Genomic DNA, 23,349 nt, shown 5'->3' on the forward strand with positions numbered 1-23,349 from the left:
TTTAAAGCCATTTGATATGATTCTTTTTATATCTTGGTATTTATATATTTGGGTGACACTTTAGAATATGATTTGTTAGCATTAGTTGACAAACTAAAAAAGAAAAAATGTTAAACATTTACTGATACATTATTAAAATCAAAAGTTGCCTTTGCTCATATTAATTAATAGATCTGAGTTGACATGAACTTACATTGTATTTTTATTAATTAATGATTACAGCAAAAAAACAAAAATTCTACACCACATGTATTGCTCATTGCTATTTAACGCATTATTGTAAAGTTACTAACATATTTTTTATAAAAAATAACATAAAAATGTCATGCAGGGATAATCACTGAATATTTTTAAGAGAGACTATTAAAACATCTCCGCATTAACACTTTCATACTCTTTCTTCATCACACTTGTATTTTCACTAAAACTCATCAAAACATTCTGCAGTTTGGTCTGGTTTTGTATTCGTAGTAAAATGGCTAATTATAAAGAACCTACCATTTTTATTTCTGTTGTGTAAAACATTTATGTCTTTGTAAAAAAGTCTAACTTCTCGAGATTTCAGTTTTAGACATCTATAAAATGTTAACATGTTTAATTTTAGGTTTGGTTTCTAGCTTGTTTTAGAACAATGTTCTGCAACTAAAATGCAACATTGTAAATGTGATAAAATTCTGATTTCACCAGCAAAATTATTCTGAATATTAAATATATCACCCAGCCCTATGTACGTCCAACAGATATGTTGAATTAGGATCACATCCTATATTTAACAGAATATATGTGATTCTAAAAATGAAAGTATGCATTTGTGTGATTTGTTTATTATGCTGTAACCAATGGCAAGCCTACAGCACTCACATATACAGGCTTCTGTCTCACCACTGAAACTAGCAGCAGTCTTTTCATCACTTCACAAGTCGTTATTTATGAAAAAAGACCCTTCACTGACACTTTTCGGGATGCAGGTCACACTGCAAAGTCATTTACCTTCTCAGTAAGTACAAAATAAATAGTAAAACTACTTTATATTTTAAAGAGCCGATGTGCAGCTTCTCAATAAAAACCAAAATGCCAATGCAAAGATGCATGACAACTCAGAACTGCTTGTTTTGATACATTTTACACCTTCATTCACTCACCTAGAGCATATCGTATCAGAAACCTGCTCAGATTCATAAGAAACAAAAAGGTTTGAATTCCAGTGAAATGCAACACCTGTATTCTGATGAAGTCCTTTATGTGTCAGTGGCTTTCTGTCAGATGTAGTATTGGTGGGCTGCCAGGCTGTCCATGAAGGGCCGTACCAGATTGTCTGTGGAGAAGTAGAAGACCAGGCCGAAGGTGATGGAGATGGGAAGAGCCGGCAGAGCCTTCTTGAAAATAGCCAGCAGGAGGAGAGTCAGACACAGTCCCTGCAAAACAACCACAATATTAAAATTAAACAAAATTAAACTCTTTGGCTCTGCTCCAAAACCTGCCCCACTGAGGCATCATCCACTCATTTGGAAAATTCAACATGCAGTAGATAGCATTAAAAATAGCAAACAATTATTGTTTACAACAGTCAATGTTTAATTAAATGATTATTAGCAATATCTTTAGTACTGAATGAAATATAAATATGAAAAAAAAAAAAATCAATTCGCTACAGGAGGACCCCCCGGAGCTGTGTGAGACACTTTTTTTATATGGATGGGCGCTTTTTATTTATCTGCTTTTGGACTGATGCATGCAACACATTGTGGCATTAAACAGCTTGAAAGATCAAAGACACTTTTTAATATAATGCCGACTGGATTCGTCTGAAAGAGAAAAGTCATATACACCAAGGATGCCTTGAAGGTAAGTCATTTATGGGCTAATTTCCATTTTTGGGTGAACTAACCCTTTAAAGGCTAAATAAAACACTCACAATGAGAATGGCCACGAAACAGGCCAGTGTGGTGTTCCAGTCTCCTCCGGTGGCGGCCGCCTTTCCTACCAGGACACTGTAGAAGATGAAATCACCAAGACCCAGCTTCACCCCTCCTGTGAGACAGAAGTCAACCAAGAGGCATTTCAGCATTTGACACTAGAATAAAATAGTCAAACCTGTTTGTTAAGTTTTCTTTAATTGCCTGAGGCATTTTAAACTAGTTCATCTCATTGTGACTGGATATTTACTACATATGAGCCTTAAATTACATGCTTTATAAGTGAAGTACAGTAAGCGAGAACATGACCTGTATGACACTGAGACTGTAGTCACAGGAACCACTTACGGTCTTCCTCGAGGTCCTCTTCTGCTGAATACCCCCGCCTCCCTCCATGAGCCGCATCATCATCTGACTCCTCCTCTTCCTGTGCTCGAGCTCCGCCCTCATTCCGCTGCCTTCCATCAGCTGAGAGGACAACAACAGCTTAATCACCAATATCTAGGTTACAGGGAACTAGATTCCATTTTCCACACAGTGCATTTCATTGACATGGGGAAAAAAAGTACTAAAATATAAGTGCTTGTAGATGATAGTAAAGAACTCACCGGAATCTGGATTACTAGAATCAGCCATACCAACCATCCAAACCATGGCAGCTGAGGAAGAGAAACTTTTATTAGTACATGACCCATCTTGACTGATCTTAAAGTGGTTAAACTAGCTGATTACAAAAGTGGTGATGCAAACTAGTGTAATTTTTAGACAATCCCAGCTGTTGAGAGTACGCATGCTGTATGTTCTTGGATGCATTTTTTAAGACTTACATGAATATATGAGCGCAGGGAAAATTGGCTCGTTTCTTTCTTGCGCCGTCTCTACCAGCATCCTCAACGGGCCTTTCGGACAAAGCACCGCTATCAGATCTGGAAAATAAAAACACACAAAATTTTAACATTATAAACAAATTAAAGGGATAGTCCTATCAAAAATTAAAATCCTGTCATAATTTACTCATGACAGTGCAAAACGTTTCTTTCTTCTGCAAATCTTAAAATCATATATTTTGAGAAATGTCTTGTAAAAAATACAATGGAAGTCAATGGGAACTTAAACTGTTGGCAACATTCTTCCCAGAATTATTTCATGTTCCACATAAGAAAGAAAGTCATAGAAATTTGGAACAACGGTGACTACAGATAAAATGTTTGGCCTGATTATTAACCCCTTAAAGAAACAGCAATCCTTATTTTAAATGTGAGTGAGAGTCACCATATAGGAAGTGATGCAGAGACACAAATGCAGAAGGGTTTGTGGTCTGTCAATCAATCTCCAGGCACCATACCATATATGGAGATGGCTCCCAGTATGACCCATGCTGACCATTCGGGCAGGTATTTGATGAAGATGAGGGCCATGAGGGCGCTGATGACGATGAGGTACGCCTGCTGCAGCCGCAAAGGCCCTTTCCAGTGAATACAGATCATTCCCACCACACCGAAATTCCAGATGATCATCACTAACGTTGGGTAGTCCATAGCCACATTATATGTCTTGAACACCTCACTGGAAAGGAAAGGGTTTGACAAAGTAAGGAGCTACTTATATATAACAAACTAAATTTGAAATATAGATGACTGAATCTACTGAAACAATCATGAGGTCTTCTCGAAAGGCTAAAAGCATGAAATTCTCATGATTTCAGCTATATCATCCAGCACTGACATGTCCTCCTCCTGTATGAGATTCAGTTACATGCAGTAGCAGTATCACAAGAAAGCGAAGCTCTGCAGAATCTCACCCCAGATACATGAAGCTGAACCAGAAGAGCAACATCAACGAAGACAGAATCAGCCAGCCGTGAATGAACTGCACACAGAAAAACACCAGCAAGGATTTTTACAACAAGACGGGAGCAGTTTAGTTATAGTGTTATAATCATAAAGTCCCAGTCAAAACCACAGAATGCTATAGTGTTGTAGTAATAAAGCGGATCTCACTTTATAGCAGCGATACTTATAAAGCACCACCAGTATTATCGTCATGACCACAATCACACTGATCATGACGATGGTGTTGAGGAAAGAATTCAAGAGCCTCTGACCGACGGAGTTCGGGTCTTCTTCGAACGGAGTGTAGATGCTGCAAAATACACACAAACCATACGTTTTTGCTTCTTTGTAAAGGATTGATTCAAATAAGAAAACACTGTCATCATTCATTCACCCTCAAATCTGTTGGCTGTTTCTTTTTGTGACACATCCTACATAGCATAGCAATATGATAACAATATTATGGAAAGCAAATTCTTCACATTTTATAATACTGAAGAAAATTATATTAAAAACAATGAAAAACAAAAAGGTAAATGAAGGAAAATAAAAAATATTTGTTTTCTTTACATTTAAAAAATGTGAAAAATTGTGATATTGAAAACATAATATTTAAAATAAAAATAACATTAAGTTTTTTTTTCCAAAGGCGGTAGTAAAACAGAACAATTAAAGACTGATTTTTAACTTTTTATAAAGACTGATTATAGATATATAATCCATATATATATGTATATCTATATAATTAATGTTTGGGATCAATAAGTCTCTTCTGCTCCTCAAGGCTGCATTTATTTGATGAAAAATACAGGAAAAAAACAGTAATCTTGCAAAATGTTATTACAATATAAAATAATGGATTCTATTTTAATATACTTTAAAATATCATTTATTTCTGTGATGCAGCGCTGAATTTCCTTCAGCCATTACTCCAGTCCTCAGTGTCACATGATTCTAATAAGCTGATTTATTATTAGATTTATCAATGCTGGCAGCAGTTGTGCTGCCAAATATTTTTTTTGAAAATGCAATACTTTTTTTCAGGATTCTTTGATGAACAAAAAGTTTAAATGAACAGCATTTATTCAAAATATAAATATTTTCTAGCAATATAAATATTTATCACTTCTTATCAATTTAAAAATAAGCTGAATAAAAGTTTAAATTTCTTTCAAAAAAAAAAGTTTCCTGACCCAAAATTGTAAACTGTAGTTTATATTGTTAGAAATGATTTCTATTCTAAATAAATGCTCTTCTTTTTTATCTTTTTATCCATCCAAGAACTCTGAAAAAAAGTATCACAGGGTCCAAATAAATATTAAGCAGCACAACAGTTTCCAGCACTGATAATAAATCAGCATATGAGAATGATTTCTGAAGGATCATGTGACACTGAAAACTATAGTAATGATGCTGAAAATTCAGCTTTGATCACAGGAATAAATTAGTTCTGAATGTATATTAAATTGTAAAATGTTATTTTACATCATAATAATATTTCACAATATACAGTTTTTTCCCCTGTATTTTTAATCAAATAAATGCAGCCTTGATGAGCAGAAGACATAGATATATTATATAAATAAAAATACTTTTCTTAAAAAGTATTAAAAATCGTTCTGATCCCAAACTTTTGAACGGTAGTATATATATATTTATATAGTTAGTGCTCAACAACAATTCTTTTAATGTTAATGTTTAAAGTTGTAATGAGGTAACGAAGCCGTACAGCCGCTGTGAGCTCTTCTCCGTGTAGAAACTGACAGACTTGATTGTTGCCACCACCACCACCATGCAGAGCGTGACAGGGATGAAGAGCATGATGACGTGCTTAGCGCCGTATTTGAGGGTCAACTCCTCTTCCTCTCCGTCAGGAGTGGATGCTCGCTCTCGCTCCACTGGCCCTGGCTCGTCCAAGCCAGAGCTGACCGGCCTCCGCTGCAGAAATCACAGGTGAGGACGAGAAAAATGGGATTGGTGGATGCAGACACGTCAAGCTTAGTTCTTTCAAAAGAGAGGAAGGAGAATTCATGTCCACTTACCCGTTTGGTGTCTGTTTCCTGGGGCAGAGACATATCATGATCTTGGTTGTACGAGGGGAGGGTTGGGCTTTCGCACTGGACCAGAGCGGACCTCTCGTTGTAAGAGTCCTCTTCACTGTCCGAGGTATTCATGAAGAGGAGGTGACAGAAGCCAAATGCCCAGAGCTGCAATATATAAATATAAATGCAGCCTTTAGCAAAAAGCATGATGGAAAACCATATAGTAGCTTACATATGTCAAATTATTGAGAGTTTGCTCAATAATTCATTTGCATCACCACTCAACACTGATCATGGATGTCTCTGTGCAACATTTTACATTCTTTAAAATGGTGTAATAAGAATATATGCAAGTAAATACTGCTGTTAATTATTATGCATGGTTATATTTATCCATAAATATGATTGTGTTTAGTAAGTGTAAAAAAAAGCCTTCATTTCACTGCATTTAACAAAAAAATGGCATTACAGGAAATACATAAATATTAAGAAATCTACTAAATATTGTAATATATACAGGGTGCGATTTGCTGGGGGGGGGGGGGGGGGTTGCGTGGGATTTCCCCCTTTCTGGTCAATGTATCCCTGCCTCTGCTTAATTATTTTTAAATTAATTTAAGTAAATTTATCCCCCCTCAAAGTGATCATACACTAGTGGCGAGACGGATCACAAAACTTATCACGGATCCGTGGTTTGATTAAAGTAAATTTTATTTTAAAATGCGCTACTTTTTGGCAGTCTCTCTGTATTCACCACTCTGTAGACTTGCTCAATGTCCCGCCCACGGCGCTATCTGATTGGTTACACCTCACGAGTAAAAGCCTATCAACACTTGCGAGATTAATGTTTGAGAGCTGGTTATGTAGTCTTAATGGACCGCGTTTCAGTCATTATAATATTCATTTCGTTTTCTGACAACAGAAACATGAAAATATAGTAAAAACAGTTTTATTGAGAATTTAAATGGCTAAATTAAATTGCAGTATGTGAGCATAGGGAGGCAATACAATGCGTCGCACTTACGTCATAAATATGCTAATTAGCACATGACGTCATCTTGTTCATGTTCTCATTATTTATTTTTATGAATTAAAATGTTTCAAAACATCTCCCCCTCTGTTTTTTTCACAAATCGCACCCTGCATATATATATATATATATATATATATATATATATATATATATATATATATATATATATATATATATAAATGCTGATCAGTTACACAGCAACGTGATAAGAACAATTTTATTATTGAATGTGATTACTAAAAACATTTTAAAAAGTAAAAAAAAAATCCATTAAACTTCTGAGAAAAAACTGGAAACTATTTAAAGAGGACAATAAAAGCATAAAAAGTCATCTAAAATAGATAAAATGGAGGGAAAGTTTTCCTTACACAATGCATGATATATATTACCGACAATTTCTGTATATGCCAGTCATAGCACTTTTATTATTATCTGTATCTGCCTAAATCAATTAATACTAGAGGCTGAAACTATAAGCGCTTGTTACATTTTTTTGATGGGCACTGAACTGTTTCAACATGCTTTTTAGTGATGCATGCACTAATAATTATTTTAATGTTATGGCCGATAACTGATCAATGACTGAAATGATAATCTCATTAAAAAAAGAGCAAATACTGTTGTGAAATCTGCTGTAGAAACAAGTAAACTGTAACTGATATGGTGCTGAGATATCATGTTTCTCTAGTGATAAAATATTATAGACTGGACCTTCAGTGTGAACACTTTTATAATACTGTCAGAAGAAAATCAATTCATAGCATCCACCTGTGTAGGTTACATTTCCATATACACTTACATTTCACATTTTAATATGAGATATTACTATCTGACATTGTATAATAATAGTACCACGGTTCCTCTGTAAGTGGATTAGATTAAAACACAAAAAAACGATTATGTTTATAAAATAATAATCATCTCTGGGACAAATAGGAAAGTTTTCCTGCAATTATAATGAGTGTAATACACCCCTGCTCTTACTCATAATACTGTCATATTTCAATAATGTTCCACAAAACCCAGATCAAAACATTTATCATGATCCATGACTGTCCAGCATCTCCTATGTGTCTGGAAAACGTCTAAAGTAACGTTCACAGATGAGAAGACTAAGATAAATACCTTCAGATGTGACCGTGTTTACATGAATGACGATCCAGGAGCGAGATCTGCAGCAGGACTCCGTCAAAACATCGCGAACTCCAACGAGGAAGTGATGATGACGATCAGCTGAGCGCCACGTGACGCTCGAGCGCGTGACGTAAGTAAGTAAGCTTTATTTCTATAGCACTTTTCAGAGACAAAAGAGTCACAAAGTGCTTCACAAAATTAATTAAAATATACACTTAACAGATATACTCATGCACATAACATACAAGTATACACAAATACACAAAAACATACAAAACCATATTGCTAATTAAATGCTTGTCTAAAAAGATGCGTCTTAACCCTCTGGGCTTCTTCGCCCGAAAACGGGCGAAAACTTGAACGTTTTTAAATGTTTAATTTTTTTGCTTCATCGGATGGGTATGAAACTTGGTGACTTTTGTTGTATTACCTATATGAACACACAAAAAAATCAAGGAGATGATTCTGATATGTTAAAGGGTCGTAAAAAAAAAGTCACACTTAGCTTCCTCCCGCCCGAAAACGGGCGACATAGGAAATGAATGGGAAATACGAAAAAATAGGAAAACTCAGAGAAACTTTTGGTGGTACAAGCTACAGATCAGCAACTGTGCTGAAAAAAAGTGTACAGCAATGAAGGGGTGACACTCTAGAACATCAAGAGTGCAAATAAGATCCCCCCCCCCCCCACACACACACACCCACGCACACAAACACACACACACATACACAGATAAACTGGCGACTGCAACAGCAAATTTGTAGAATATTCCACATAAAATCAATAAATGAAAAAAAAAAACTTGCTCAAATGCACACACACACACACACACACACACAGAGAGAGAGAGAGAGAGAGAGAGAGAGAGAGAGAGAGAGAAAGAGAGAGAGACTGGTAAGACTGCAACAGCAAATTTTGAGAATATGCAAAAATAAATAAATAAAAAATACAAAAAGAGACTCTCGCTCAAATGCAACACACACACACACACATTCACTCACACATACACACACACACACACACACACACACACACATTGTGTTCCCTTTCTAACCAAATGCTATAGTTTGATTGTAATCATAATGCAAAACCTGATACTTATCTAAACATTTTTGTTAAGAAAATAAAGTAATCATCTTTTAGAATATCTAAATGTATATCTAAATAAAAAAAACGAATAAGATAGAGAAATCATGTCTAAAACAACAAAAGGAATCAAATAGCCTTTCTACATAGGATATATAGGAAGCTATAGACAGCCTACAGGCTGGTACAGGACATTACACAAAAGTGGCTATTTTTTAAAGCCACTAGATGAAGTTCTTCTCCTGGAACATTTTTTTTTTAGGCTGGCACTCTATTTTGATGTGAAATGCTGCATTTATTGAATTTTTTTTTAAAAATAAATATAAAATAAAAAATGATATATTAATTCTAATGGAAAAAATAGCTCATAAAAATTATATAATTAATGCAAAGTATCATAAAAAAAATCTAAAAATTCTAAATAATAATCAGAAAACATTATAGAACAAAAATATATTTGAATGGTTATCCTGGGAAAAAGTAAAGTACAATTTTAAGGCTTCGCCCGTTTTCGGGCGGGAGGAAGCTAAGTGTGACCCATTTACGAAGAAGCCCAGAGGGTTAAGGCATTTTTTAAACGCTTCCACTGAATCCATAACTCTCAAGGCTAATGAAAGGAAGTTCCAGAGCCTTGGAGCCACCACACAAAAGGCTCGGTCAACTCTTGTTTTACGACGTGTTCTAGGGACAGTTAAAAGGTCTTGACCAGAAGACCTCAAAGAGCGACCTGAAGTGTATACATGCAGTATATCCTTGATATAAGAGGGAGCTTGATCATGCAAGGCTCTGTAAGTAATGGTTACAATTTTAAACTGTACTCTAAAACTGATTGGAAGCCAATGTAGAGCCTTAAGTATAGGTGTAATATGTGTTCTTCTGTTTTTTCTTATTCAAAAGTCTTGCAGCTGCATTCTGTACCACTTGCCACTTGTCCATAGAGGATTTGTTTAAACAAGAGTACAGTACATTGCAAAAGTCAAGACGAGAAGAAATAAAAGCGTGAATAAGCATCTCCATCTCTTTTTTTTAGAAACCACAGATCCAATCTTAGCGATGTTCCTGAGGTGGAAAAAACAGGAACGAACCACAGATTTTACATGACTGCTAAAACCCATAGATTTATAAAAAATTACACCCAAATTTCGCACAACATTACAGTCCGAAGATGATAGAGCCCCAATTGCCTGCCTAATCCTAGGAATAATGTTATCTGGTGCAAAAATCAGCACCTCAGTTTTGTCTGGATTTAGTTGCAGAAAATTATCTGCCATCCAATTTTTAATGGAGGCTAAGCAATTGTGCAACAAGGACAGTTTGTCCAACCTATCAGGGCTAAAAGATAAATATAATTGAATATCATCAGCAAAACAATGATATGATATTTCTCCAAAACTACCAATAATCTTCCCAAGAGGTAGCATATACAGGCTAAACAGCAGAGGGCCAAGCACAGAACCCTGGGGCACACCACAAGACAAAGGAGCAGAGTCTGACATATGTGTTCGGACACAGAGAAACTCCTGTCTGAAAGATAGGAGGAAAACCAATCCAGAGCTGATCCAGTAATGCCCACAGTTGTTTTCAGTCTATCAATCATAGTGCAGTGATCCACGGTATCAAACGCCGCACTAAGATCTAATAGAACCAGCACAGAGCATTTACCCCCATCAGCAGCCATCAAAATATCATTTGAAACCCTAAGGAGGGCAGTCGCAGTTGAATGATTTTTACGGAAACCAGACTGAAACTTATCAAAGATATTATGGGAATCCAAAACATTATTTAGCTGCTTCACAACAACCTTTTCTAAAATTTTAGAAAGAAAGGGCAACTTAGAAATAGGCCTGTAGTTTTTAAATGAAGCTGCATCAAGATTGTTCTTTTTCAGGATAGGCTGAACAACAGCATGCTTAAAGCAGCTAGGAACCTGGCCCGAATGAAGAGATAGGTTTAAAATTGAAACCAAACATGGGCCAAGATGATTTATGGATTTTAAAAGTAAAGTAGTAGGTAAAATATCAACAGGGCTTTGAGATGGCCTCATCGAGCCCACTAATTCAATGATGTCATTCAGGGTAATAGGGCAGAAAGAGTCCAATATTGGAGGTCTATGATCTTTAACTATGTGATGGTTAGCTGATGTAACCAAGCCTGCCCTGACAGCTCTAACCTTGTCCACAAAATGAAACAAAAAGCGATTGCAGTCAACATTTGCAAACACGCCTTAAGCTACGAATGGCATCATTCATCCACGGTGATGTATTAACAGATTCAATTTCTCTAGTTTTAAAAGGTGCCACTTTGTCCAACAACACAGAACAGTGATCATTAAAAGCCTGTGCACAAGCGTCTACATCTTTCGTCACCCGTCACCCGACCGCATTTCACGTCGACAAATCATTATTTACTTTATCTTTAAAATATGTTATATGTTCTTACACACACACAAAAGCAAAATGTTTAAATATGTTGTAAACTTTTACATTTTGCATGGTAAATATTTACTTCATAAACAAACATTTGCAAACAGGGGCGCTGCACAAGATTCCGGGCCCTATGCATAGCCAGTCCTAATCCTATGATTTCATATGGTACATTTTATATACAAAAAGTACATAATCTTTATTTATTTGTACATTTGTTTGTGAAGCACTTAAAGCAAATTAATTGGTTAAGAAAGAAAATTCTGTGGTTCTTTATCCAGCAGTGTATTTTTATGAGCATTTGTTTTTCTGGTTACTTTTTACCCTGTCATTCTTTTATTATATTAATCATATGAAATACAACTATTAGAGAGAGAGAGAGAGAGAGATAATTGGGTGAGGAATCATTTATTTTAGTGTAATCAAAATTTGGTATCCCTAATTATTTGGCCCTAGTAATTACAGTTAGTCCCTGAATGATACTATATGTTCAATACCAATGAGAACAAGGTCGTAGGTTATGTGGTATAATATCCACAAACTACCAGGTGCTGTGAAAATATTTCACATTCATAGATTTTAAAATTAAATAAATGAAATTACACCTTAAAATATATTGTTAAATCAGTTTCTAAGATTTTATGCTCTTACAATGCATTTGATTACATTTTATATTTTACATTTACCAGTGTTTATTATAAATAATTGTTTATAATAATAATTAGTAGTAATTGTAGTATATCATTTTTTTTTTTTTTTTACCATTTTATGATCTGGGACATGAAAATTATTTAAAAAAAAAAAATTATTTTCAATTTGTTCTAAATGGTCATTAGAGTCTGATTACCTTCTGGCAAGAAAAAAAAAGAAAGAGAGAGAGAGATTAAAAAGATATTTTATAAACGCTGTTCTGACATTTACCCTGACAATTTATGTGGACTAAATTCAGTAAGGAAGTCTAGAAAACCTTGGCAAACACCCAGAGCACCCTGCATGGCAACAACATATTCAGGCCAATTATTTTTTTGTTTCGTTTCAGAAGTTGTTTGAAAGATTCAGGAGAATTTTAGGGAAAAATCACAGGGTCCCAATGTGTAAATGCTGTGATGGGACACCTAGGGTCCCCTTACTTAGGATGGACCTTATCATTCATGCACATTGAGAGCCAATAAAAACTGCTGGGAGGAACCCAAGGGTTTTACACAAGGGTGGTTTCTTTTTCACTATAGGTGAGAAGGGAACACTGCAGTCGAGAATTGAGAAACAGAGAGAGACAGCGATGCTTTGCCAGGAAAACACTGTTCACTATTGTAGTTGGACATTTGTAGTTGGTGGAGTGCTTTACCTCCTGCGGCAAATTACCACGCACATGCCATATGGACGTTATGTGGACACAAAATCCCCCGGGATGATGGTCCCAGCCAAGGCAGGATGGTTCATTCAGGAACTTCCATCATTCCTTGTTCCTGTGCTGTTGTTTTTGATGACAGAAAGTTTGCCGGGGATAGGAAGACATTTACTGCTCTGGACCTTTTGCTTGCACTACTTTCAGAGGTAACTTCAGTGCTTTAATTAATGCATTAATGCCAACAATAGCATATCAAGCACACTGGCAAGGAACTTTTCTAAGAATGTTTGAGAGAGCTGTATCACACTAAACACTGTTTTGTTCTTGTGGTTTTTTTGTTTTGCAATAGGGAAGTAAGTAGTGCATAATGTACTGATAATTATACTAAAAGTATAATGGGTGACAATCTTATATTCAATATGCAAAACATTTTATATATATATATATATATATATATATATATATATATATAAAATTTTATTATTATTTATTTTGTGAGGCTGACACCTTGTTTAAGCTGATTTTTATAATATAGTAAATAGCTGTTTGTATTAATTGTTGTTTGCGTTCACACTTGAGCTAAGATTTTCCATATTCAGTGACTATGTTTAAAATATCTTGTTTTAGTCTTAACTTGTAAACTTGGAAAAATGGGTGAATAAAAAAGCAATGATGACCTGCACAAATGCAATTTGTTCTTTGGATGTCTAAAGGTATTTAATGAAAGTAGGCTAAATATTGAAGTTTAGCAAGGTAACGAGATTTAAACAGTTTTCTAAATAGCTGAGTTCAGGCAGAAGTAGCATATCTTCTTGATGGAAAAATCTTTTTTAACCACACCCGGGAAGATATTAAGTCAGAAGGCTTCTTCACTTCTTCCATGTACACTGTACATTTCAGGAATGGCAACCATATTTACATATGGAGTGAATCATAGAAATGAGTGTGTATGGAACAGAACACTATTTTCTTTAGGTTTATTTTTGTGTATTGCTTTTTTGTAGGAGGAACTGGTAACATGGTCAAGGCTCGTACTTCTTTCTAAAAATGCATAATTTTATTTTGATATATATGTCAATGTAGACATAATTCAAGTTTGCCCAATTCAATTAAACAGGACTGTGCTTGCATGCTTACTGCCTACATGAAAAAAAAAAAAAACAATAATAAAACAGCCTGGGGGAATTACCATAATGGCTGAAGAGTGAACTGACTTGCCAGACTCTGGGACAGAATGTAACTTTGACTGCTTAATTGTCAGGTTGCTTAGATTTCAATTCTATTTTTAGCCACATTTCTGATGAAAAATCTTGTTTTCGGAAATGCCACCACCATGTTGCAAGCTTATCAAATGAAATCTCTAATCAAAACATGACATTTACTGCACACATATCCTGTACAGGTGCATCTCAGTAAATTAGAATGTCGTGGAAAAGTGCATTTATTTCAGTAATTCAACTCTAGTTTCACAATTTGAGTTGAATTACTGAAATAAATGAACTTTTCCACGACATTCAATTTATTGAGATGCACCTGTAAGTCTGTGGTGATGTAGCGTAAGAAAGAATACAGCGATTTGTTGACTCAAAAAGCAGCTAACACTTTTCCTTGAAATAAACATCCTGCCACAAACAAAACTGCAACTGTGCAACTGAGAAAACTGTGGTTGCCAGGTCTTTACCACAACATTTGAAGTTTTACAGATTGAGCTTAAATGTACCGTAAACGAATAAACAAACAAAAGTGTATATTTCAATAATTGCTATAATGATAAAACACCGACCTACTGAAGTACTATAGTGTTTTAGGCTTACCTTTAACATACAATGACAAGCACCAAAAACAGTGGTAATGAAAAGCGAAAATATGAGTTGACCTAATTGTTCTCTCTTCCATGCAGTTACACGGTAAAAGGTGAAGGAGACAAACTAAGCTGAGAAAAACAAAACGCATTAAACAAGAGCATATTACAAAGCAGGAAACATATCTGATACAACTCAAAGAAACAAGCAGCCTTCTTTGAGTAAACTGCCCTTATTGTTCTTCATAAAAAATAATTATAATGTACACGGATCACCATGTGCTCTCATTTCCACATTTATAACAGACAAAAGGCTACACACGGTGTCACAAATAAACACGACACTAAAATAATGCAGTAAACATTCATTACAGAAAATAAGAGGGAAAAAAGCTATCACACAGAGAATTGTTTTACATGATTTTTATTGTAAATCATAAGATGACTCTTTTTCACCTTCAAAAACTTTCAACTTAACAGTATTTTTCTGTAAAATCATGGGATTATGAAGTGTACAGTTTTTCCCCTTATAGTAAGGGAACCATGCCATCAACCCATTCTCCTTTTTACCATAGCATTTTCACCTTTAAAATGATTTTTACAAATGCCTCTGTGGCTCCTGCAGGACTTTTGTGTACTCCTTGCTGACTAAAGGCAGGCCGTCTCCTCTGCACATTGTGGTGAGTGCAGTGAGCTTCTGCTCTGTGAACGGATTTCTGCAGGGTCACTACATGCTCCACTGCTCTCAGTACCACAGCGAATGGCACAGAGACACACGTCTCATCACTGGTACTGTACATGCTGCTGATACAGCCTCAGATCCTTTTGATGAACTACATGATTCATTTGAATGGAGTCAGTGAATGCGGCTGTAAAACACTCAGCTGAAATGAATGTCCCTTCCAGGTTTGTTGATGTTTTTCATTGGAATGGCCATCAATATCCACAGCGACTATATTTTACGAAACCTGAGGAAACCAGGAGAGGTCAGCTATAAAATCCCTAGAGGTCAGTGTTTGATTGTGATGAGCTCAGTTGTGTTGTTAAATTCTTCGGTCAAATGGATTTATGGAAAATGATGTTGGGGGGAAAAGTTAATAATTAATATAAATTATAACTTGACCACATAGTCATTAGATTTTAATAAATGTTAATTTTAACAAATATAAATGTAATTAATGTAAAATTTTTATTTACACATTTTTCAAATTGATTTAGGAATAATTACACTATAAAAATAAGAAGTTAATTAGCACACTTTTTAGAGTTAGAATGTTATAATTATGACTACATATTTATTATAATACATTTTAATTCTAAATTTGTAATTTAATTTAGAATTATTATATGAAATGAATAAAAACATTACTAATAACATCTACTAAGTTATAGATTTAATTAATATGATATTAAATTAATATAAACATTAATAATTTTAAAAACACCTTTTTAATGAATTAAAAAAAATCATTATGGGTCTTAAAAAAAAAACTCAATGAACTGTGGTGTGTTGTTCATGAACTGAGACAAAGATTTGTGAATAGAAAGGATAAAATGAGACGTGACTTTTAGCCTGTCCAACAAGATTTTGAAGCTGAAATATGACTTAGGCATATCGTTAAAAATATTGATTTATTCCTGAATTGAGTTCTGCATTAAATATTCACATTGTGTTCTCTTTAGGAGGAATGTTTGAGCTGGTGTCTGGTGCTAACTTCTTTGGGGAGATTGTTGAATGGTGTGGATACGCTGTGGCCAGCTGGTCCTTTCCTGCTTTCTCCTTTGCTCTATTCACTATCTGCTCCATTGGGCCTCGAGCCTACCACCATCACAGGTGCTGAACCAACTTGACTTTTCTCCAAAATGTACTGAGGGCCTTACATCGGCACACTCAGATATGAAGGCTGTTCCAAAATACTGCCTTCTAAAGATAACTGCTTTAGATTACATTGTTTAATTATAAGCAGAATTTACTTAAAACCAGAAAATACTGATAAAAGCATGAGCTTTTAAAATCTGCCTAGAACAGTTTTATTTTAGCAGTCTAATTCAAACATAACACTATATTTGAATTAGATTGTATTTTTATGTTCTGATTTTACTTTAATTTCTGTTAAACTTTTAATTTTGCATGCTTTGTCGCTTATATTAGTTTTTCTTATGCTTATATACTCTTATTAAGTTAAACTACATAAAAATAAGAAATGTTGTCTTAGCAACTACCTGAAATGAACTAGTAGTTTTTATTTATTTATTTATTTATTTTCTTATTAGTCTTATTATTTTCTTTTCGTTATATATTATAAGCCTGGTCGAGAATCCAGCATCTAGCACACAGTTACTTTATACATTATAATAGAGGGTTTATGTTTTTATCTCATGCGAACTTGGAAGTAAATGCCTTGTTTTCTTCACAGGTATTACTTGGAGAAATTTAAAGATTACCCCAAATCAAGAAAGGCTGTAATCCCTTTCCTGCTATAATAAAGTCTGACATTTGGAAAAACACCAACATCTCCAGCCACAGAAACAAGATTAAACACTGCGTTAATTAAGAAAGAAACCGCAAGTGATGATCTTGTTACTGCAAGTTCTGCTCACACCCACATCCCAGACAAGGAAACATTTCACAGACTAGATAAGCTGAACTAAATACATCCCTAAACCAAACATGCTAAAGAAGACTCATGAGTTGAACATCTGTACAAACTAGGACATATCCTAGTACACTAGGTTTATCCTATGTGTTAAACAGCTTATACTGTTTCAGCTATTAAAATATTTCAGTTTTTTATGAAATGGTACAGTGTTTATATTTCGTTTATATTTTTGTTTTTTTATGAAGTTAATTTAGAAAAAAAATCTAAATTTTTGTTTCTTAAATGTATGTTTTTGTTTGTAAAGTAACGACCAAGCGGCCAGCGGCAGACACTGAGCTGATAGCCTATGTTTGCTCAATTTAGCCTTTTTTTAAATCATCACAACTTGCCTAAATTAAAATCTATAGATATAAAACAGTTCAAGCATATCAAAATGTTAGTTTAAATATTAAACCTAGATAAATGTGCACTATTAGGCGCATAATCGTTTGTGTGGAGAGTGGAAGCTAAAGCGCGTTTTGCAGGACATGGAGGCACCAGCGTGATCACTTGCATTCCTCGTAAAAAAAGAAAAGTGAAAGTGACATGACATTCAGCCAAGTATGGTGACCCATACTCAGAATTCATGCTCTGCATTTAACCCATCAAAAGTGCACACACACCATGAAAACACACCTGGAGCAGTGGGAAGCCATTTATGCTGCAGCATCCGGGAGCAGTTTGGGGTTCGGTGCCTTGCTCAAGGGCAAATAACTCATGGTATTTCCGGCCCGAGACTCAAACCCACAAGAAGTGGAAACAATTTAAAATACACCGTCATTTTTGCTCATAAAGGTAAGAGTAATACATTCAGAACTCTAAAGTGTCTCTTTTATTTGTGTGCACACACAATATCAACAATGTGCTTTTGTAAAATAAAGAAAACAAACAGGGCACGCTTTCTACCATCTTGGTCTTGAACAGGAGCGCTTCACAATGATGAACCAAAACTCAGCAAATACTTGCCTCATAGAAATGAGAAATATATCTATAGAAAACTCTGAATTACTACTTTAAAATAAAATAATTCAAATTGAAAATAAAAACTACTTTTTTCATTAAGTAATCCGTAAAGGTGCATTTCTCTCTAAAGTTGCGTCCAATGAGGAGATGGCGACTCAGGATTGTTAAAACTTCATTTTTGCGAAACTAACTCATAAAACACTGCTTTATGAAATTACATTTATATTTTAATGAAGGATATACAGCAATAAACAACATGTAAACTGCAGATTTATTTGCAAGGATATCGGCACGTTCTCGGGAGACCAGTTGGATCTGGCAAGAAACACCGGATCTCACCAGATCTCGTGCCACAAGCTGCATCCAAAAACTGAAAAATGCTGCCTTCCGAGGATGCATTTCAGGGTAGGAAGGCAACAAGGCACGTCTGAATTCAGTGTTAGCTTCAGTTCCTGTCTCCTGAGATGCCTTCATCTGGATGATTTTTAAAGGCAGCATAGATGTATCCTTGGCTGCCTTTGATATCCCACAATCCTGTGCATTAAATTCAGTTACAGTTAAGCCAAAATAATTAAGATGGCATCTGAAAGATGCAGTTGGTGGTCAGTTTGTGTGTAAATGTAAGTTTTTTATCAACGTTTTCCATATCCATATCATATATCAACAAAGCTCTTTATATTTAGCTGTAGATCATTAAACCATTACTCTTTCTCAGAAGCCTGTCCAAAATCAGTTTCATGAGGTGCCTTCGTGCAAAAACGCTACCTGAAAGGTAATTGCTTGATGTGAGATCTAAGTCACCTGCCTAAGTTTTTGGATGCAGCCGGGGCCCTTATCACATCCCTGGTTTATTAATAAATAATTCAAATATCTCTTTACTAAACGAAACACATGGTCTCGTGCTGTTTCCACCAGCGCTGAAAATCTTTTTCATCCCCATAACTGATGGATGTCTTAAATATCAAAATAAGGAGAAGCCTAAAAACAGGCCCAAGCTATACTATAACGTTAAAACTGGCCCAAAGCCTGGCCTGTAGGGGTGTAAAGAAGTCTGTCCGGGCTGAAATGAAGGGCTCTAATGGTCACTGTTCAGTTCTAAAGTCCATTTAAAGGTTTGTTTTGAAGTGCTTTGGATACAGGGTTATCATAATTTAACCACATTCTTGTGAAATAAAGTCTTATTGAAATAAAAATTGGCTAGTTCCAAATGCAATATTTTTTTCTTTTTCATTTAGCTTAACGTACTAAGATAACAAAATCTGAAATAAAAGTGAATAGAAATTTCAAATACATTATACAAATGAATAAAAATAAAAACTAATTTACTAAAACTTCAAACAAAAATAATAAACTCAAATTTGGGCAAGTCATGGCATTTTCCCCCCTGTCGAAATAGAGAATTGCCATCATAAAAATCACACTCTCTACACTGACCAAATCTGATTTATCGAGAAGCTTTTACGTAATCTTTATAGATAAGATTAAATGCTCACACTCTCAACAGAGCAGCAGTTTTTCAAATTCTTCTGTGAACATCTACACACATTGTGACCTGAGAGATCACAACACACACACACACACAAACACACACACACACTTGTCTAAGTGTTAGTTAAAAATGAACTCTGTCATCATTTACTCACTCAGTTCCTTACAAACCCGTGTGACTTTCTTCCTCGAAACACTTCCAAAAATCTTCCAGCATCACAAGGACAGTCCAGAGCTCAAGGCTGTAGTGACCACGTCTCAAAGGGCGAGAGTAAATGATGACATTGTCATTGACTTTTCATTGTTTTGGTTGAACTATACCTTGAACAGTTAACATGACACTCTTCCCACCTTACTGAGCAGGATCTATGGTTACTCCTGGTCTATGGTCGCTCTCTTCTTGGGCAGAGGAGGTGGAGAGGGAGAGATGCCCGGCTCTGGAATATACTCCTCCCTGCTCTTCTTCAGCAGTGGACTGGATCTGACCGAGTACCAACCTCAGTGAACCAACCTGAGGCCAGAGCCCATAACAATCAGCACTTTATAGTTATGCCAAAAGCTCCGGAGCCTACTCATGTCCGTAGAAATAAAAAGAGATGACAAACATGAGTCCTGTGGAACAAGGGAAAGAGACAGTTCTTAGCAGTTGTCACTTTAATTATATATTTAAAGTGCTCTATTACACACTTTTATATTATACACTAATTTTGTACTTGATATACTAAAAATTATTATTTAGTACTTGTTAAAATAAACTTAAAGTGTAACTAAACCCCTGCTCAGAGCCTGACTCCACCCACTGACAATATTTGAAAAATGCTGAAAAGTGGGCAGATCACAGCGGAGATAGAGGGGACGAACCTAGGGCGGGGCTGAGCGAGTGCGGCGTGATCCTGAGACCTGCAGTGACGGATTGATTGACAGCTGCTGTCAGAGACGCTAAAATGGAGAGTGACTGTAATGACGCAAGTAGCTTTGCAACAGAGCGATCATTTGAAGTAGAGGACTTTTCTCCCCCACTTTTACCTGAAGTGGAGGGTGTCGAGGTGTCTGTTCATATCAATTCGAGCCGCTGGCTCAAACTGCGCTATTAACTCCCGCACCCCGTCGCTTTTCAGCGCGAGCTCTGTGGAGAAGCCCATTTCCACCTCCATTGCGTTGGAGAAGCTATCCCGTGTAAAATGCAGTTTGCACACTCAAGCTCTAGGCGGGAACTTGCAGACTTCCAAGCCAAATGCATGCAACCACTGGCGCTTAATTTTAAAGTCTGCTGGTAAACTATGCAGTGCTGTAGCAAACAGCAACACACCTCCGTACCATCCTGACCACTGTAGTAAATACAGATAAATCTACGCTAACTTGAAGATCTAAATAACTTTATAATTGCTATGCTAAATAGATGCTATATTAGTCTATCCTGGTCGTTACCAATACTCGCAATTCCAGCTCCTGACTCACTACAGTGATTTTGATGGTTTTATACTGTCAAGGGCAAGGGCGTGGTAGCTCGTACCAAGGGGCGTGGTGAGTTGGAAACTGCCTACGTCACCTGCCACCGCAACATCCAATAGGAAAAATTGAGAAAACATCCAACATCCAATTGGAAAAACTGCAGTAGCCACCGTTCAACCTGAAGAGGGCAGCACTCAGACGTTTTTACACCATATATTGTAGAATTAAAACACTTTATACTCAAATGTCAAAAAAGTTACTCGAATCAATGAACAGCACTAATAAAGCCCCATTCTTATAGATCATTAACTAAAAAAAGTTGGTTTAGGGTTTAGTTACTCTTTAAGATCATCTAAGTGTACTCAACTCTGCTATTTTGGACACCATGAATATGTTTTTACCATATACTCTCTTTGTATTAAAAAAAATGGTTTAGTCACTGTATGAAAGATGGTTCAAGTGTACTGCAAGTGGAAACTAATTTTTTTTTTAAATATCAATATTTAATATTAATAACTTTAATATTAAGATAGTATTTTAAAAGTGCAATTTAATTCATATTTGAGGACACTTTGATGATCTTAAGTTTATCTTAAGAAGTACTAAAGAACCATTTTTAGAATATTAAGTACAAAATGAGTGCACGAACAAAAGAGCACTTTAAGTTTATTATTTTCACCCGTGCCATTTACTGGAGAGTGACAACTTGCCCCGGTCTCTCTACATGTCTTTCTACTCTCTACATGTTATTTAATATTGTCATACACTTCAGACCCAGGAATATGTCGTTTACCATTTGGACAGGTTTAGACGTAAATAGGCGGCCTGACAAATGAAATCTCTGTAAAATCCTAGGCTACAATACATTTTTTTAAAGGCCACTATTATTAGTATGGTAAGAGTAGGCCTTTTTTTCTACAAATGTAAATGCTGCCTTAATTATTTATAGTATATGATTATGAATATTGTTTTTACATTTATGCTGACTGGATAATACATTTTGGGTGATAATGCCTGTTTATTATTCAAATAGGCGCGATCAAGTTAAACAAATTAATAATAAATATGCAGCGTGATATTTTTTCCAAACAGAAAATTAATCAAATAGGCGGATTTAAATTTGGGTAAAAATGGTAACACCTATGTAGCACCAGCAGAGAGAGCTATTTACTCATGTTAAAGTTTGATTCACCAGGCAGCATGATCACATTTGTGAGTGCACGCCCTTTAAAAATAATGAGCAATGTTTGTCCAATGTATGGACAGAGAGCAAAGAATTTGGATGGAAATACTGCTTACAGCATATTACGCATTATACATTATGCAAAGGACTATAATGTGTCTCAGGTTGTTGAATGAACTAAGAATTAGTTTTTAGTCAAAGCCAAAACCACTGATTTGATACAAAGCTAGCCGAGAACACAGATGGCTGACCGTTTATAATAAGAAGAACTCTGTCTGTGTCTCATTCTTGTGTAACAAGGTGTTGCTGCATTTTGCTCGCTTGCATAATGTTCCAAAACATCAATAAAATGTAATGATAGTCTGCCTGACATGGAAGAAGATGAACATTCAGTTTTACTGTGCCGTTTGTATTATAGTCTGTGACTATCTTTTATAATGCCTGGAATGTGCAGCATCTGGGTTTTATCTGTTTAAAGACACTAATGACATGGTGTGAAGCTTTTGAAGGATTTGATACTCCAACATTAAAAGCGAGATCATTCCACACAGTTCCGATCCACTGGCATGACTGTAGGAATTCCTGGAAAACTCAATTGACTGCAACTTCTAGTGGAGGAGCAACAGCTTGCAAAAATGTTCTGATAACATTTAGCTAACATTTCCATTAAGATATGAAAATGTTTTTTTCTTAATGTTCCGTTGCAGTTTTTTCATGTTTTTAAAACGTTTTTTCTTGGAACATTCTATTTGATCACATTCCAAATATTATTCAAATGTTACTTCTGTATGTTCTATGAACATTCTGAATCAAGTAATAACATTCAGAAAATGTCCTGACACATTTATAACTAAGAAATTGCAGGGGAAAAATAATTCCATGAATGCTCTGACATTTAAGCCAGTTTTTGTGCTAATGTTTCAAGAACATTATGAATGACTTTGAATGAATATTCTATCAATGTTACTGGAAGAACATTTGAGAGAACCTCATCAGAATGTTTTCCAT

At 35.4% G+C, this 23,349-nt stretch overlaps 2 protein-coding genes across 2 annotated transcripts; one reads left to right on the forward strand and one right to left on the reverse strand.

Moving 5' to 3' along the window:
* Window positions 1-389: 389 nt before the first annotated feature.
* LOC132143980 (presenilin-2) lies at window positions 390-8,070 on the reverse strand. The gene is made up of 11 exons (XM_059554654.1): window positions 7,949-8,070; window positions 5,791-5,955; window positions 5,478-5,686; window positions 3,917-4,058; window positions 3,718-3,785; window positions 3,262-3,482; window positions 2,744-2,842; window positions 2,525-2,575; window positions 2,265-2,384; window positions 1,916-2,031; window positions 390-1,415 (listed from the first exon to the last, which is right to left on the reverse strand). Exons 2-11 carry the CDS (start codon window positions 5,920-5,922, stop codon window positions 1,260-1,262), a joined length of 1,314 nt encoding a protein of 437 aa, XP_059410637.1. The 5' UTR covers window positions 5,923-5,955; window positions 7,949-8,070; the 3' UTR covers window positions 390-1,259.
* Window positions 8,071-12,706: 4,636 nt separating this feature from the next.
* On the forward strand, window positions 12,707-17,326 carry srd5a2a (steroid-5-alpha-reductase, alpha polypeptide 2a). Its single transcript, XM_059553322.1, has 5 exons — window positions 12,707-13,021; window positions 15,242-15,405; window positions 15,523-15,624; window positions 16,300-16,450; window positions 17,034-17,326. The coding sequence occupies exons 1-5, from the start codon at window positions 12,747-12,749 to the stop codon at window positions 17,098-17,100; spliced, it is 759 nt and encodes a 252-aa protein (XP_059409305.1). The 5' UTR covers window positions 12,707-12,746; the 3' UTR covers window positions 17,101-17,326.
* The last annotated feature ends 6,023 nt before the right edge of the window (window positions 17,327-23,349 follow it).

Source organism: Carassius carassius, chromosome 7, assembly GCF_963082965.1.
Source record: "Carassius carassius chromosome 7, fCarCar2.1, whole genome shotgun sequence".
Lineage (NCBI taxonomy): Eukaryota > Metazoa > Chordata > Actinopteri > Cypriniformes > Cyprinidae > Carassius > Carassius carassius.

Excerpts from the sequence above, each read along its gene's own strand:
- LOC132143980 (XM_059554654.1), bottom strand. The coding sequence starts at position 5,922 with ATGAATACCTCGGACAGTGAAGAGGACTCTTACAACGAGAGGTCCGCT. Across the intron at positions 2,843-3,261 it reads GGGAGCCATCTCCATATATG|ATCTGATAGCGGTGCTTTGT; the intron begins GTATGGTGCCTG and ends TTTATTTTCCAG. Across the intron at positions 2,032-2,264 it reads AGAGGACCTCGAGGAAGACC|GAGGGGTGAAGCTGGGTCTT; the intron begins GTAAGTGGTTCC and ends TCTGTCTCACAG.
- srd5a2a (XM_059553322.1), top strand. The coding sequence starts at position 12,747 with ATGCTTTGCCAGGAAAACACTGTTCACTATTGTAGTTGGACATTTGTA. Across the intron at positions 15,625-16,299 it reads CAGCTATAAAATCCCTAGAG|GAGGAATGTTTGAGCTGGTG; the intron begins GTCAGTGTTTGA and ends TGTTCTCTTTAG. Across the intron at positions 16,451-17,033 it reads CGAGCCTACCACCATCACAG|GTATTACTTGGAGAAATTTA; the intron begins GTGCTGAACCAA and ends TTTTCTTCACAG.